At 35.8% G+C, this 15,065-nt stretch overlaps 1 protein-coding gene across 3 annotated transcripts in view; it reads left to right on the forward strand.

Moving 5' to 3' along the window:
* Positions 1-15,065, forward strand: part of SYT14 (synaptotagmin 14) — a 124,087-nt gene that overhangs the window by 23,997 nt on the left and 85,025 nt on the right. The window contains exon 2 of one of the 3 annotated variants that reach the window (XM_059673253.1): positions 9,746-9,910. In XM_059673253.1, the coding sequence (XP_059529236.1) occupies positions 9,799-9,910 (112 nt within the window). In that variant the 5' untranslated portion in view covers positions 9,746-9,798. Of the gene's footprint in view, positions 1-9,745; positions 9,911-12,225; positions 13,151-15,065 lie in introns of those variants that run through there. The other 2 variants (XM_059673254.1, XM_059673251.1) reach the window with 2 other exon arrangements.

Here is a 15,065-nt window from a genome sequence, read left to right on the forward strand (position 1 = left end):
CGTGCAATTGGCGCCAGCGAGAGCACGCACGAGTCAGTGCTGTGTGTCATATGTACCGGCCGGTCAGACGGATGACAGTTGGTCACTTTAGCCGTTTATATATAGAGAGAGAGATTGCCAAATTCTTACAAATATCAGTTTATGTTGTTAATGCTTTTTTCCTTTATAGACAGTTTCATTGATATGTTTTTTTATTTGCTTTTTGTTTCTTTTGATTTCTTACTGTGAAATCTCCAAATCTATTGTTTAATTAATAAAAAAACCCTTCTGAATTACTGAATGTACTTTACTGTTTTTATGCAATTGTAATGATCACCATTAATTTATTTGCTGATTTGAAAATTCTCAAAATTCCTTTATGAATATGAACTTTCTAAACATTTTTATGACAGTAACTTTAGCCATTTGGGACTTGTTTAAATAGAACCTCTTAGTCTTTCTCTCAAGCAAACTGTTAATTCAGTCCTCTAGATTTTATGCTCTTACAGCCTTTCTTGATAGCCTGTTTCCATTCTTAATCCCCACAGTATTTCTGTAACTAATGTTTTGGATATCATTACAGGTCATTTTCTATATTTCTAATCTGAGAGTTCTATATTATGTGGTCTGTGTATACTAAACCTTAGATACATACCTTTTTGTCATTTCTCCTATAGTATAAATTAATTTCACCCTCGGCATTAGGCCTTTTAACATATGCTTAGTGAATTTGTTTCTGTTTCTCTTTGAGTCTCTTAATGTTCTCAGTTTTATTTTGAAATTGGAGACCATACTGCTTTAATAAGAATCTGAGAGCGTAATAGAAGGCTTAGTTTTCACCTGTCAGAAACTTTATACTGCTGATTTCTGCTTGACTTTTGTCATACCATTATTTATTTTTTATTTTTTCCTGACACATTCTACTAAGCCAACATTTTCATTAACCTTTATTAGTATTGGGGCCCTGGTGGGATAGTAACATGAAATTATCCATATTGAACTCAGTTTTATTTTGATGTTATTATTCCTTTAATATATTGAGGTCCCTTATGTATACATCTTTCTTTTAATGAATTAGCAACCATGTTCAACCTAGTGTTCCTAAGACTCTTTACAAAATTAATAACATATTCTCAATTCCTTCATCCAGGTCATTGGTAAAGGTATTAGGTAGCAGTGCATAGTGTGACTTTCTTTAAGCTGGTTATGAGGCATTGCGTTTTAGATGTAATTGTACATTCTTTTGTGTATAGTCATTCTACCTACCTACCTATCATCTATCCTGTTACTGGCGTTTGGGGATTTGGGGTTCCCCAAGATAGAAACCGAGAGGAACTCCCAGAGAAATTTCCAGACAGATTTTATTAAGCTTATGCTCGAGTACAAGGGAGGCAACACGGAGGAAAGGAAAGTCCTCTGAACTGGTTTGGGGGCTGGCTCTGCAGGCTGTTCTTATAAGCTGGGCACCAAGCAGGTTCACGCGTGGAATTTTCCCCTTGGGGGCTGGAGAAGCAGGCAGTTAGAAGGGAGATAAAATTTTGCTTTTTTTTTTTTTTTTTTTTTGAACAGGAGGTAGAGGAGCAATGACATTCTTGTGGCTGACTTATCAGTGTTTCTCCTAGCCCCCTGGCTTCCTTGGGATCAGGATAAGGGCTGCTGGGTGGCTCCAGCTCTGTGGGGGTTTTATCCAGTGTCCTGGGGATCCCAGGCCCAGGGTTCTATGCTGTCTCATATCTGTATATATTTCAGCACCTAGTCACCTACACAACTAGTTGCTGTTTCCTGACTCAAGTTGCTGGGCCAGGAAAAGAGAATATTCAGTGAGAGAGGGAGTGACTTGAATGGCCTCTTTAGCATTAGATCTAGTCACCAATAGGCAAATACTGGTTGGGCAGCGAGGTTGGTACAGGCAAAAAAACCAAAACCGGTTCTGTTTTGTTTTTCTCTCAGTGTGTGTCTGAGAGATCTTATGTGGTAGGGCTGCCAGAAAGCCTCCTGACTTACTTGGGCTTTCAAATCTTAATCTAGAATCTAGATCCTATCTGTAAGTTTGTTGACTAAACTGAAGTTTCATTTTAGAGAAAATGGTGAGATTTGTTTGGGAAAGTTAGACATCATATGTTTTCCTTGTCTAAATAATTAGTCATTCTTTCATGGAAGGCAATTAATAAGTTATCTTGACATATTTTTCTGAGACATAAATAAAGGGTGCTCCGTGGTTTCACGTGTTTTTCTAGAGAATTGAACGTCAGTATTTTGATAACTTGGACTAATATTTTCTCATATAACTGCCACGTTTTCTTAAAAAATATCTACAACTTTTGAAATATGTTCACATAATCACAAAGTCATTTATGTGTTGTTAGGTGATTGTGATAGGATGTCATGGATTGGAAGGTTTCTATTGTTGGAAATAGAAGCATCAATGAAGCAAGTACAGAGAAAGCATTTTTAAGATTAATCCAGGATATGTGTTTATACCTTTACTAGCTTGTTTATAGGAGACTGCCTGAGGTCTCGTTCTCCATTCCCAACCTTATATCTACCAGAGTGACCTTAGCACTTCCATGTTTAAAATACTTTATTGAGTCCTCTTTGCCTTCAGGATAAAATTCCAAGTCCATTTTTCCAAGGACTTTCATGGTTTTGTCCTTGCCTGCTGTCCAGCTTTTTCTCTCAACACTTTACCTCTTTTATTCTGTCCCCTTACCGTGCCATTATCTCTTGCCTCTGGGCCTTTTGGCTATAAATATTCTCCTACCCTTTTGCTTTGCCCTTGCTCTTTCTCATTCTAGAATCTTCCTCTTTCCAAGATATATACCAGTGTAAAAAATAGAGAGCCCAGAACTAAGTCCGTGCATCTACAGTCAACTGTTCTTCAACAAGGGTGCCAAGAACACACGAGGGAGAGAAGGACAGTCTTTTCAGTAATGGTGTTGGGAAAACTGGATATCTACAGACAGAAAAGTGAACTGGGGCCTTTATTTTACAACCATGTAACAAATCAACTCAAAATGGATTAAAGACTTAATGAAAATGTAAAACTACTAGAGGAAAACATAGGGAAGAAGCTTGACATTGGTCTGGGGGAGGATTTTTTTCTTATATATATGACATCAAAAACAAGCTAATGAAAGCAAAAATAAACAAGTGGGATTGCATTAAACTAAAAAGCTTCTGCACAGCAAAGGAAACAATCAACAGAGTGCAAAGGCAACCTATGTAAGGGGAGAAAATATTTGTAGACCATATATCTGCTAAGGGGCTGATATCTAAAATATTACAACTGAATAACAAAAATTTTAACATTGATTTAGGATTTTTTGTTGCTGTAATGACATTGAATGAAGTTTTAATTTATTACATGGTGCTTAAAAGAAATATTCTATGTGGTTTGACATTTCGAACAAATTGGGTAGAATTTATTTTATCAGCGTTGTCAGGTCACTTTTTCCAGAGGGCAGTATTATTTCTAAGATCCTAGGCCTCACTGCCATCTGTGCCTACCCCTCTGTTGTCCCTGTAAGCTGTTCAGCAAGGAATTATATCACTTTTGAATAATTGCCTTTTCCCCCACGGGTTTTTTAAACATAAAACCAAGTTAATAGTTATATATTATTATATTCCTTTCTTTGATTATATGCCATCTTCCAGCTTTGCATTATTTGTATCATAATATAAAAATTTCAAGAGAGATTTTATTGTTTTTCTTTATAGTTATTTTTTTAATTTTTATTGTCTACAGTTTTACGTATGTCTCCTTTTTCCCCAATTGACACCTCCCTCTGTTCCTCCCCCCCCCCCCCCCCCCCGCACCCCATTCCCACCCCGGGCAAGCCCCTACTGCCCCAGTCTCAGTGTCCATTGGTTATGCTAATATGCATGCATATAAGTTCTTTGGTTGCAAGAGAGATTTTATTTATGCAGGTAGCTGAGATGTTACAAAAGGAAGTTTAAACATATTAAATTGATCTTATCTTTCTACATTGTTTCGTGAAAATACTGATAAATTCTCTATTTTCTGTTCAAACCTGAGCAAAACACATTGTGGAATTTTTCTGATTAGAAAAAATATTTAGGGCTTATTAAATGGAAAGTGTTTTGTTTTCTTTTAAATGAAAGCTGACTTCTTACATAGTTCACATTTTGTTCAAGAGATAGAATTGCATCTATTAAATGAATTATTAAAGCCTCCGTGACATGTAGTTGGAGGACTAGTGTTTCATGCCCAGCAGGACAAATCAGCAATACAGGCCTTATAATGCAAATTGTAAGTTGTTTCTTTTTATCCTTCTTTTTTAAAGAACTATAAGAGGCATAGGTACTTTTCATTTAAATTTGCTTTTAAAATATAATGGGCAGAATAGTTTTGTAAAATTTGTCTTACAATGAATGATTTGTTTGGATAAAAATGTTTTATTGAGAGAAGAGTATTATACAAATAAATAAGTTGGCTTAATAAGTATTTCCCTTATACTTATTTTTATGTATATCCTAGAATTTTTTTTTAAAAAAATAAGCTTTCCTAGAAAATGTTTTTTGTGTGTGATAAAATGCCAACTAGAATTTAGGTGAATTCTGCAATACTTTCAAGTCGAGTGGATTTGCTCTTGCTTTTATTTTGTAAGACTATTATTTTGTCATTTTCTTTTTTTCTTTGTCATGGCCAAATGAACTTTATTGAAGCTTGAATTTTTGACAAAAATGATATTTTTATAAATTTATCTTCTGCATATATATGTATATATGTATGTGTCTATATATATTTGTAAATATATAGTAAAGATAACAACTAAAGCCAGTAAGTATACAGAACATAAATAATCATTAACCCTTGAGAAGCTAAACTTTTTGTTATTTTCTGGTGACATTACTATCTCTGGTACTTTTTTACTTTGCAGTATTGTCTTCATATTCAGGACCATACAGCTCACAGAAACCTTTTCTATATTTTTGTTGAGCATTACTAATGAACAACTGCTTACTATTCTATAGAATACTTTTAGTTTTTAAACTTTTATCAACTTTTCAAACATGCTATATTACATATTAACGTGACATTGAGTTTCTAAGCATAGTGCTAAAATTAATTTTAGAATATTTTGAAAAGTATCTTGAATATAAAAATTATGATTCCAGTTTTATAACTTATATCGCTATTTTGAGAAAGTTGAAATCATTTGCTATCTTTTGACATATTTAAAAGGTAAACCATAAAATATGTTTTCATAATATATGTAGTAAGCCATATCACTTTGATCACACTGCTTTCCCTTTTTACATTGCAGGTTGGCAGATAAGGAAGCAGTGTTGCTTGGTGTTTGGGACCATGGGCTCTGAAGGCAGAATGTCTGGGTTCAAATCCAGGTTCTACCATTTCCTAGATTTGTGACCTTAGACAAGCTAACTACTCTCTGGGCCTCAGTTTGCTGATCTAAAGCCTAAGATAATGTATCGTACTTAACTACCATAAAATGGCTTTCAGCATTAAAGCTTAAACTGGAAGAGAGTATAACAGTGCCTGGCAATAGGGGTTAATATCTAACTAACATTCAGGGTTCAGAAGTCAGTGTGCCTGCATTCAAATCAAGATTCCGTCACTAAATAATAATTTTAAGAACTCAAAAATCATATTTTTTTCTGAGCTTCAATGCCCATATCTATACACTTGGTTGTGGCTGTGTGCCAGTAGAGATTTTTGAAGATCCTCCTTAAGTGGTATTATGTGTGCATCTTAAAATATAATTTACTTGTTTGCAGTGGATGATCTAGAATGTTTGAAAAAAGTAGGTTTATGTGTAGGTAGGTTAACCAGAATCTTAGAAATGTTTATGCTGCATAAGCAGATTCATAATAGAAATAAAATTGTGGCAGCAAATTTCCCTCTTATTCTGGGTGAAAATATATTTTATATTATTGAGATCTGAGTTAGTAAATTTCAATTTTTTGATGGGGTAATAGCATTCATGTCTTCAGTTTAACTTTAGTGTATTGTAGTTTGATGTACAAGTGGCATTTATCCAATGTTTTCACACTTAGAACTGTGACTGGCCAACTTCTGGCATCATGTCATTTGAAATAAACATTCTAATCCTGAGATAAGGATGAAAACAGAAGTCTGAAGCTTTTTAATACTTTCTGTTAGAAAATATGTTATTTATTTCTTATCTACAACCATATCACTTAAAAATTTTAAGTGTATAAAATTTTTCAGTGAATGTAGAAAATGGACATTTTGGTCAGACAGTGGATAAAATGGGAGTTGTGTGAGTAGTATATTTACATTAGACATCTTTCCCCTTTTCCTAGTGGGAAAAGATGTTTTGTTAATTTGTCCGGTGTCACCGTATATATTTATCTAAAAATGTGTAAAGTAAGAGATTTTACCATTAATAAAGCCTGTTACCTGTCGTGTGGCACTTGGGCTGTGTTGAGTCAGTGGAGTCCTTCACATGGACTAGGATGGGCAAAGGGAGCACTCCCACATGGTTTCTGCATGACCTGAGCCTCCCAGAGCGCCAGGCTGTCTCCCTCTGTCCCAGGCATCCACACGGACACATCTGCTGACCTTTCCCATGTAACGTGTCAAGCACTGAATTCATTGTCCTCGTCTCTCCTGCGTCCTTCTTTAGCCTCATTCCCTAACCCACCTGCCTTCCTTATACTTTTTCATTTGGTTAATAGTATTACTGTTCACTGGGGCTGGAAACGTTAGAATTATCCTAACCTTCCCTTCACCCACACTCTCTGCGTTGAGTTATTACCCGTTTCCTGGAACAAAGACTGGGATTCACTTCTCTGTGTCACTGCTACCACTTGATGTAAGGACTTCTATTTTATCTCTCTCTCTCCCAATTTTTCTTGGGGGGGGAAGTAAAAAAAAAAATAAAAAAAACCCCCAAACCTCATATTTTGCTACTCATATTCACTTTCTACTGCATTTCAGTTTTCTAATTGTTTCAAGGAAAACAGTTCAACAAGTATAAAAGATTTAGGATGATATTGAAGGTTCTTGGACGTTTCAGACCTTGCTTTCATCTGCAGTCACAGCTCTGCCGGTATAGTTTTCTCTCTTCTGAACAAACATTCATTCACTTGTAGTTGTTTATTTAATGTCAGCGACATGGCAGTGTGCTAGGTGCTTTGAGAATACAGAGGTAGCCCAGAGAGCTGTGTCAGCACCCCACTAGTGCTTGGAGAATGCGCGCACATCGTCTCCGTGGCTCTGACCACGCTCTTTCATCTGTCCTTTTACTGTTTAATAGCATTCTGTTAATTTTTCATGCCCTGCCTGAGTGTCATTTCCTTTCTGAAGTGTTCGTTACTTCCCCAAGTAGTAGTTCTTCTTTGTGTTCCAGTAATACTTTATATTCATACCTCTAGTACTTCCCCTGTCATACTTGTTTATAGTTGATCTTTCCCCCTAGGTTAGATTTAAATAAGGGAAGGAGGGAGATGAAAGAGGAACACAGAAAGAAGGATTGAGGCAGGAAGGGAAGGAGAGAAGGAAAATGATGAGAAATAGTTGAAAACAGACTCTGAGGCCAGACTCTGACTCCTCTACTTATTGGCTGGACACATTGTTTATATCTTTGTATCACACTTTATAGTGGGAATAATAATAGCACACTTGTGAAGATGAAAAGAGTTAATATATGTACTAGTAACGTGTTTACAACAGTGCATGCTGTATGTGTTTATTGCTATTTTTGTTAGCAATAGCTTTCTTAAGTGAAATGAGCTATGTTTCCTCTCATTTCGTTTTCTAAGAAATGGGAGGTTTTCAGACTACATATTATCTAACCCTGTGTGTTCACTTAAGGCATCAAATTTCTGAGTGAGTTTTGGGCCTGGGGGAGAGGTGAGCTCCTATACATATTTGCTGTTTACGGTGTTATAGTGAATATAAGGATAGTGCGCGTTTTGCTTCTTCATAAACTATAATAAGCATTTTGCCCTTTCATACCAGACTCTGTCTTGCTTCTGACCTTCCTAGGTTTTAGAAATGCTGCTGATGATTCTTCTGTTTTCATTGTTACCTCAACCTTTCAGCGTGGTGCATACCACTGCTTTTGTCATCTAGCTTAGATCTTTCTGTTAAATTATTATTTTCTTTCCTGTCTATTCTTCAGCCTGAGAGCGAGAGGGGCAGGGCAGAGCTGTCTTCTTGGTTCTAGTAGCAAGAGCTATTCCTCGGCATCAGCCTGATATTCATAGAGCACTTCCCCCCCGTTCCTGTCCCCTCCTCCACTCACTCTCAGCGCCTCCCTGACAGCACCACTCTCTGCTCCACCCTCTGTCACAACACTTGACCCCGCTGTGAACAGGTGCAGTGTCATATCGGTTCTACACCTGGATGCCTGGCTTTCACAAGGAATGAAAATCTAGGAGATTAGAGCACTCATCACTGGCTGGTTGGTGACTTCACTTTAAACAAGTGAGTTGGATGCTAATGGTCAAGGCTCTTCCGATTAAGAATCTTGGAGGAGATGACATTTTAGCTGCTACTTGAGCAGTGGAGGAAGAAAGGTTGTAGGTTGGAGAGGGTATTTGAGGCTTAGGATTGATTCTCAGTTGATACTTGAGTGTTATATTTAAGGCACTGGGGATACAAAAATTTAGTTCCTATTAACTCCAAATGATTGGTGAAGTGACAAATAAGGCAGATGTTGAAAGGAAAGAGGGGTTGCCGAGGAATGGAGAAGTTGGAGAAGATTTTGTCTGTTTTCATGCTACAAATTCTCCATGGATGATTTCATGCGTTCTTTTGAGATCAGATCTTCTTGAGAATCTGGGGGTTCATCATAACAAAGTTTTACTGATTTTTCTAGAATATACGATGATCTCCCATTTCTGCACCTTTGCACATGCTGTTTCTCTTGCCTGGAATAGTGTTAATTCAGCTACTTCTTACTAATTCTTAAAATATAATCATAGAAGTCGTAATGTTCAGAAAAGCTTACTTGATTTTTCAGCTCTGGATCAAGTGTTTCTATGGGTCTCATAGTCCCTACCAATCCCCCCTCCCCCAAGTCATAGCCTTTATTGTGCCATGTTGTAACTGCTTTCATCAGACTGTTCATGGGAGACAAACTGTGTAATGATAATGCTTGGTGTATGGCTGCTGCTCCAAAAATATTGGTTGGTTGAATGGATGAGTGGGAGATGGTAGAGGGGGAGATGGTAGAAAGGAGACTTGCTCATTACAGCAACCGGAAGAGAGAGAGCAACAACAAGGTGTATAGTAATGCATGCACCTGATTCTGAGACAATGAGTGGGACCATTTGATTGAGTAAAATATTGAAAAGAGAGGCTGGGGCTTTGAATGTCAGGTTAACTGAAGAGTTTATTTAATAAAAAAGGGCCATTGAAGCTTTTAGAGATAGGAGTAATGATATACATTCTCACAAATTTGATTAAGTAATATACTCGTGCATGGGAAATAGTTTTTGTAATTCTTGTGTTAAAATTTTTGTAATACGCTTCAATGAGCTAAATGTAAAACTGCCAAGTTTGAAGACTTGTCTTTTAAGATTGTCCTAACATAATTTATAGGGAGACTTTTAGAAGAGTTGAATACATTTTCTTGAGTGAATCGAATAACTTGTTAAACTGTGCGGTTTGTCTTTCTTATAAACTATTGTGAACTATGACAGTTTAAAATATAATTTTAAAAAGACAGTAATCTGACATTTCTATGGGGGGTTCCTTATTTGTGGTTAAAAGAGGAGTGAATGCTGACAGCTGTGACTTTTCTCTCTCTAGTATCTCCAGAGGCAGTTGGATTTTTGTCAGCGGTTGGGGTGTTTATTATCTTGATGCTGCTCCTGTTTCTCTATATTAATAAGAAGTTCTGTTTTGAAAATGTTGGCGGGTTTCCAGATCTTGGTTCAGGATACAGCACAAGGAAGAATTCACAAGATAAAATTTGTAAGTATTGTCACTGCTTCTCTTGTTTGTTCTTTCTATCTGTACTATCCTATTATTTTTTAAAATACATAATCAAGAGGTTGGTTTTGACATACTATAAATTAACATTTGAACCACTATTCTGTGAGAATAAAAGATCTATTGAGTAAATTAGGTTCAGTAATCTTAATGTTGTCCACAAATTGCTAATATATTGCATAAAGATGAATTGCTGTGACTATAAAGTAACTTATTTTTAAGATAAAAGATGTACTTTTTAGACTATAACATTAATAGATATGCTTTAAGAAGGAAGGAGAATTTTGTTGCTTTGTCTGGCTTAAATCTCTTACCCAAATAACTCTTGAATTAGCTTTTCCCCCGTGTCCCTAGAAAGCTTTAGGAAGTTTTCACTCTTTTCTTTACCTGCTGTTGGATTCTCCGCTGATAGATAATTGGATAGTTTGGAGAAGGTTTTCTTTAGGAACTTGGTGTATAAAAATTAGTGTTCCTTTCCCTTCCGTGGCAACGTAGGCATTGTATCACTTACTGTTACTCAATACTAGGAAAGACGAGGGAGGGCTGTAATATTGTTCTTTCTCTTATGGAAACATTTCCTTGGAGTTATTTTTTAAAGTTATTGAGCTCCTTATTTGCTGTTTCCGAAGACTGGGTTGCATAAATGACAGCAGGAGCAAGTGAACCATTATCGAGGCAGGATGTTAGTGTGGACGAATTTTGAGGCGCTACCGCAGATAAAATTTGCTCCCCTTGTCTGTGTGCATGTATTGGAGAGAGGTTTTTCTCTTCTGGTGACTTAAAAGTGACAGCCTCATTGTTTGTAAAAATCTATTTGCTATTGAATTACGTCTGTCACTTGCATTAGGAAGCTGCAGTACTTTATGTGGTTTTGATTTGTTTCTCATAATTCAGCCCTGCATTTTGATCATTTGTGACTGGCGAACGCTATCGCTGGGCGGCCTCCAGTCATTCTCTGGACCAGCGTTTGTGATGTTTCTTGGGCCAGTGACCCCTTTAAATTCTTAAAAATTATTGAGCACCCCAAAGAGCTTTTCTTTTTATGAGTTGTATCTATTGATATGCATCATATTAGAAGTTAAAGCTGAGGAGAGTTTTAATTATTTTTATCAATTTATTTATTAAAACAACAATAAGCCTATGACATGTTAATACAAATAACATTTTAATTAAAAATTATACTTATTAAAACAAAAAATTTAGTGAGAAGAGTGACATTGTTTTACAGTTTTGGAACATCGCTAATGACTGGCATAGAAGAAAGGGACAGCTGGGTTCTCACATCTGCTTCTGCATTCAGTCTGTCATGTAGTCGCTAAAGACTCCAGTGTTCTTTTGTGAGCAAATAGAAGTGAGAGGTTAGCCCTAGTCGGTTTGGCTCCGTGGATAGAGCAGCGGCCTGTCATGGGTTCGATACCGGTCAAGGGCACGTGCCTGCATTGAGGGCTCAATCCCCAGTGGGGGGCATGCAGGAGGCAGCCAATCGATGATTCTCTCTCATCATTGATGTTTCTATCTCTCTCTCCCTCTCCCTTCCTCTCTGAAATCAATTAAAAAAATATTCTTTTTAAAAGTGAGAGGTTAAATATCTACTTACTCTTGTTATAAAAATAGTTTTGACCTTGAGAATCCATTGGAAAGTTCTCAGGGATCTTAATTTTTCTGAGCCTTGTTTTTCTTTCACTTATTAAATAGGAATAATAGTGTTTACCTCCTAGAGTTATTATAAGATTAAATAAGGTAAAATTTGTAAATCACAATGCTTTGCCTGTCATAGCTACTGAGAAAATGTTCACCCTCTGCCCTCCCCTGTTCTAACCTCTGTGCACAATTGCTTACATATTTTCCCCTTAGTATTTTTCTTAATTTGATATTGGTAGTTTGTTAATAAGATAGGGTAGTTCCCTTGCATAGACTATCAATAGATTAACAAAAAGTAATATAGTAAAAATCCTTTTTATACTTCTTCTTACAGGTATAGAATTAAAAACCAGTAGTATTTGAGGGGAAAATAATTGTCTTGCTGCTGTTATAGCTTTGGAGTGGGAAAAAATATCATTATATTTAAAGCAAGTGGTTTGATTTTTCTTTTTTTCTGGAAGAGTCTTTGCTTCGACATGCTTCTTCCAATGCATAATGCATTTACAGAACGATTTAAAAAACCACCATGCGAAATACTAATATCCAGCTCAGAAATAGCAACATTTAGGCAAATGTTAAATTCAAATTCCAAGTGGTTGATATTTTGAGAAGAGAAGATTTCATTATTGCACCGTGTAGGGACAAGGAGATAGAATATGGCATTTTTCAGAAAACTGCAGCGGAGCCTGCCCTCCGTGTCCTCCCTGGTGGACACAATCAGTAACGCTGTGGACGACCTGACCACAGCTGTCGGGGAGGTCAGCTATGCTTTGAGCGACGCAGTGACTGAACAGGTGACAAGCATGATGAATGGCTTTCACCCAGAAGAGGAAAGCGCGTCAGCAGCAGAAGCGGTGGATACTTCTAAACAAGAAGACGCCATGTCACCAGAAGTCTCCAGAAACACCGATTGTCAGGAAATGCCATCCAGTGTAGAGCCCACAGCAAATCCAAGGAATTGTTATACGACTTCAGTTTCACAAAGGCAAGATCAAGGAACAAATGAAGAAAGACCATTTAAACATATTAATGATAGGCAACAGATGCTATCAAAATGTCAAGAAACCAATAATGCTGGGAATTCTGTGGAAGGCCATGTGAGTGATGGTGGGATATCAGTTGTTGAGCAGAATGCAAGGACTGGATCTCTTTGCCAAGAACTTAGACCTACAGACAGGTATAGAAACATTGGGTTAGGAATTTCTAGTAATGGTAAGAATGATTTAAAGGAGGTAAGGTATCAAGAAAAGAGAGAAAAACATTTAGAGAAAGCTGAAAACCATATTAAAAATAAAGGGTCGAAAGGAAATGAGTGTTCAGGAAATGAGAACTCTCCAAAAGATATTTTGGCGAGCGATAGACATGCGATACGGAAATCCATTATGAAAGAAGACAGACATCTAGCACCATCAACTAGCTCTAAAGGTAAATTACATGGAAAAATCAAAGAACATATACAAGCAACAAAATGCTACAAAGGGAAAGGAGACGTAAAAGCAAAGAAAAGTGAAGCCGTTTCTGCCAAGAAAGGAAAAGCAAAGAGTAAAGATGAAAAATATTCTAAGATAATACCAGGAAAAGGTGAGGTCTCCTACTGTGGGTTTGAGTGATAAAATTTCTCTTGATTTTTGAAATTAGGAAAATATCATCCAAATTTCTGAACTTTCCTACACATGCCTCTATATCTGTTTTGAGACTTTCTTTATTCTTCTTACTGGGAGACATTTTTAAAGTCACTCATTTTTTCTCTCTCACAATCATTTCAAAGAACAATACACACACTAAGTGTTGCCTCTGGTCCCTGCATTACTTGGCCAGTTTTCAACAACCTTAAGTTTTTAAAATGTCTGTTTTTTTTTTACAACCAGAAACTCCATGGCTTTCTTAAGTAGTATGAAACCTTTAGTTGGAGTTTATTTTTAGTTGCATTTAAATTTTTTAAAAATTTTTGTAACTAACGCCAAAGTTCTTTGTACAGTGTTGCTCTTCAAATCCATCCTAGTAGGTACCTATATCAAGTGTTTTATATTTTCCTTTGGGAACAATAGATTTTATTTTTTTGAGTAATATGCTTCAGGATATGTGTCTGTTCAGTTAGCCATACATGTTCATACAGTGAGTATACATAAACTACTATTACTTATGAATTCTCTATAGAATTAAGATTCCAATTAAACATTTATAATTTTCCACCACAATATGTATAACAATTTTCAAAACAATTAGCCAATAGTTATGTGGGTTTGGTTGCAGAATTGCTTCAGAATCCTGTAATTCTTTCTGTTAATACCATAATCATTTCCACTAATTGCTGGTCTGAACACAGGCCAAAAGTACTCTGGTTCTTATTTATAAAATATGTACCTAGAACTTTTCAATAAATTTAGATTCTCATAAAATAACAAAATATGAGTAAGAGTAGAAATGAGGAAGACTTTTTCAGTTCTGCATGACTTTATATGGAATAAGGATCTGCTATTTATGAATTATATGAATGTTTCTTTAAATGATATAATGGAGGCTGATCCAGGATGAATGAGCTAACTGAAAAGGAACACCAGTTTTTGGAAATACTGTTAGCCTTTCACATCTATGGATTTCATAATTGTGGATTCAGCCAACCACAGGTTGAAAAAACCCCATATATATACCATTTAATATATATATATATATATATATATATATATATATATATATATATATATATATATATATATTATATATGTGTATATATATATTAAATGTTACTTTGTCGCTGATGTGTGCTATGTAGTTAGGCCTGTGATGGTTGCATCTGTAGTGAACATGTACAGACACTTTTTTCTTCTTATTAATCCCTAAACAACACAATATATCAAGTATTTACATAGCATTTACATTGTATGGGGTATGATAAGTAATCTAGAGATTATTTATTTTTGCAGCATATTACCCCTTTATTTTTTAATTTTTCCTTTTTTCTTTATTGATTAAGGTATGATTTAAAGTATTTGGCAGGATGTACATAAGGGACTTGGCCATCCTTGGATTTTGGTATCTGCAGAAAGTTCTAGAACCAATCCCTTGTAGATACCAAAGGTCAACTCTATGTCCATTTTGGAATCTACTCTTCTAGTAGCCTTTTGAATGTTAGACTCGGAGGTTTGTGGTAGCCTTGATATTATTACATGAAGTAGCAGAAATAAAGAAAGACATACATATTAAGTAGAATAGTTTATGTGTTATTTTGTTCATAAAGTAACACTAGGGTGCTCTCTAGTAATAAATACTTGACAAGTAGCAGTACAGCGTTTTAAATTTTGTCTTGATTTGTTTTTATTAAGTAGCATTCTGGTACCTAAAGAAACCAAATACCTTTCAAATATTCTAGATTACAATCAGCACTAAACTTAAACAGGTTATATTCTAAAAATCCTTTTCAAACTTAATCCCATAGATTATCTCTTCATGTAGCCAAATTGTGATATTACTAGTTCCTATGTACTTGGTTCTGACA

The sequence above is a fragment of the Myotis daubentonii genome, chromosome 18, assembly GCF_963259705.1.
Source record: "Myotis daubentonii chromosome 18, mMyoDau2.1, whole genome shotgun sequence".
In the NCBI taxonomy this organism is placed as follows: domain Eukaryota; kingdom Metazoa; phylum Chordata; class Mammalia; order Chiroptera; family Vespertilionidae; genus Myotis; species Myotis daubentonii.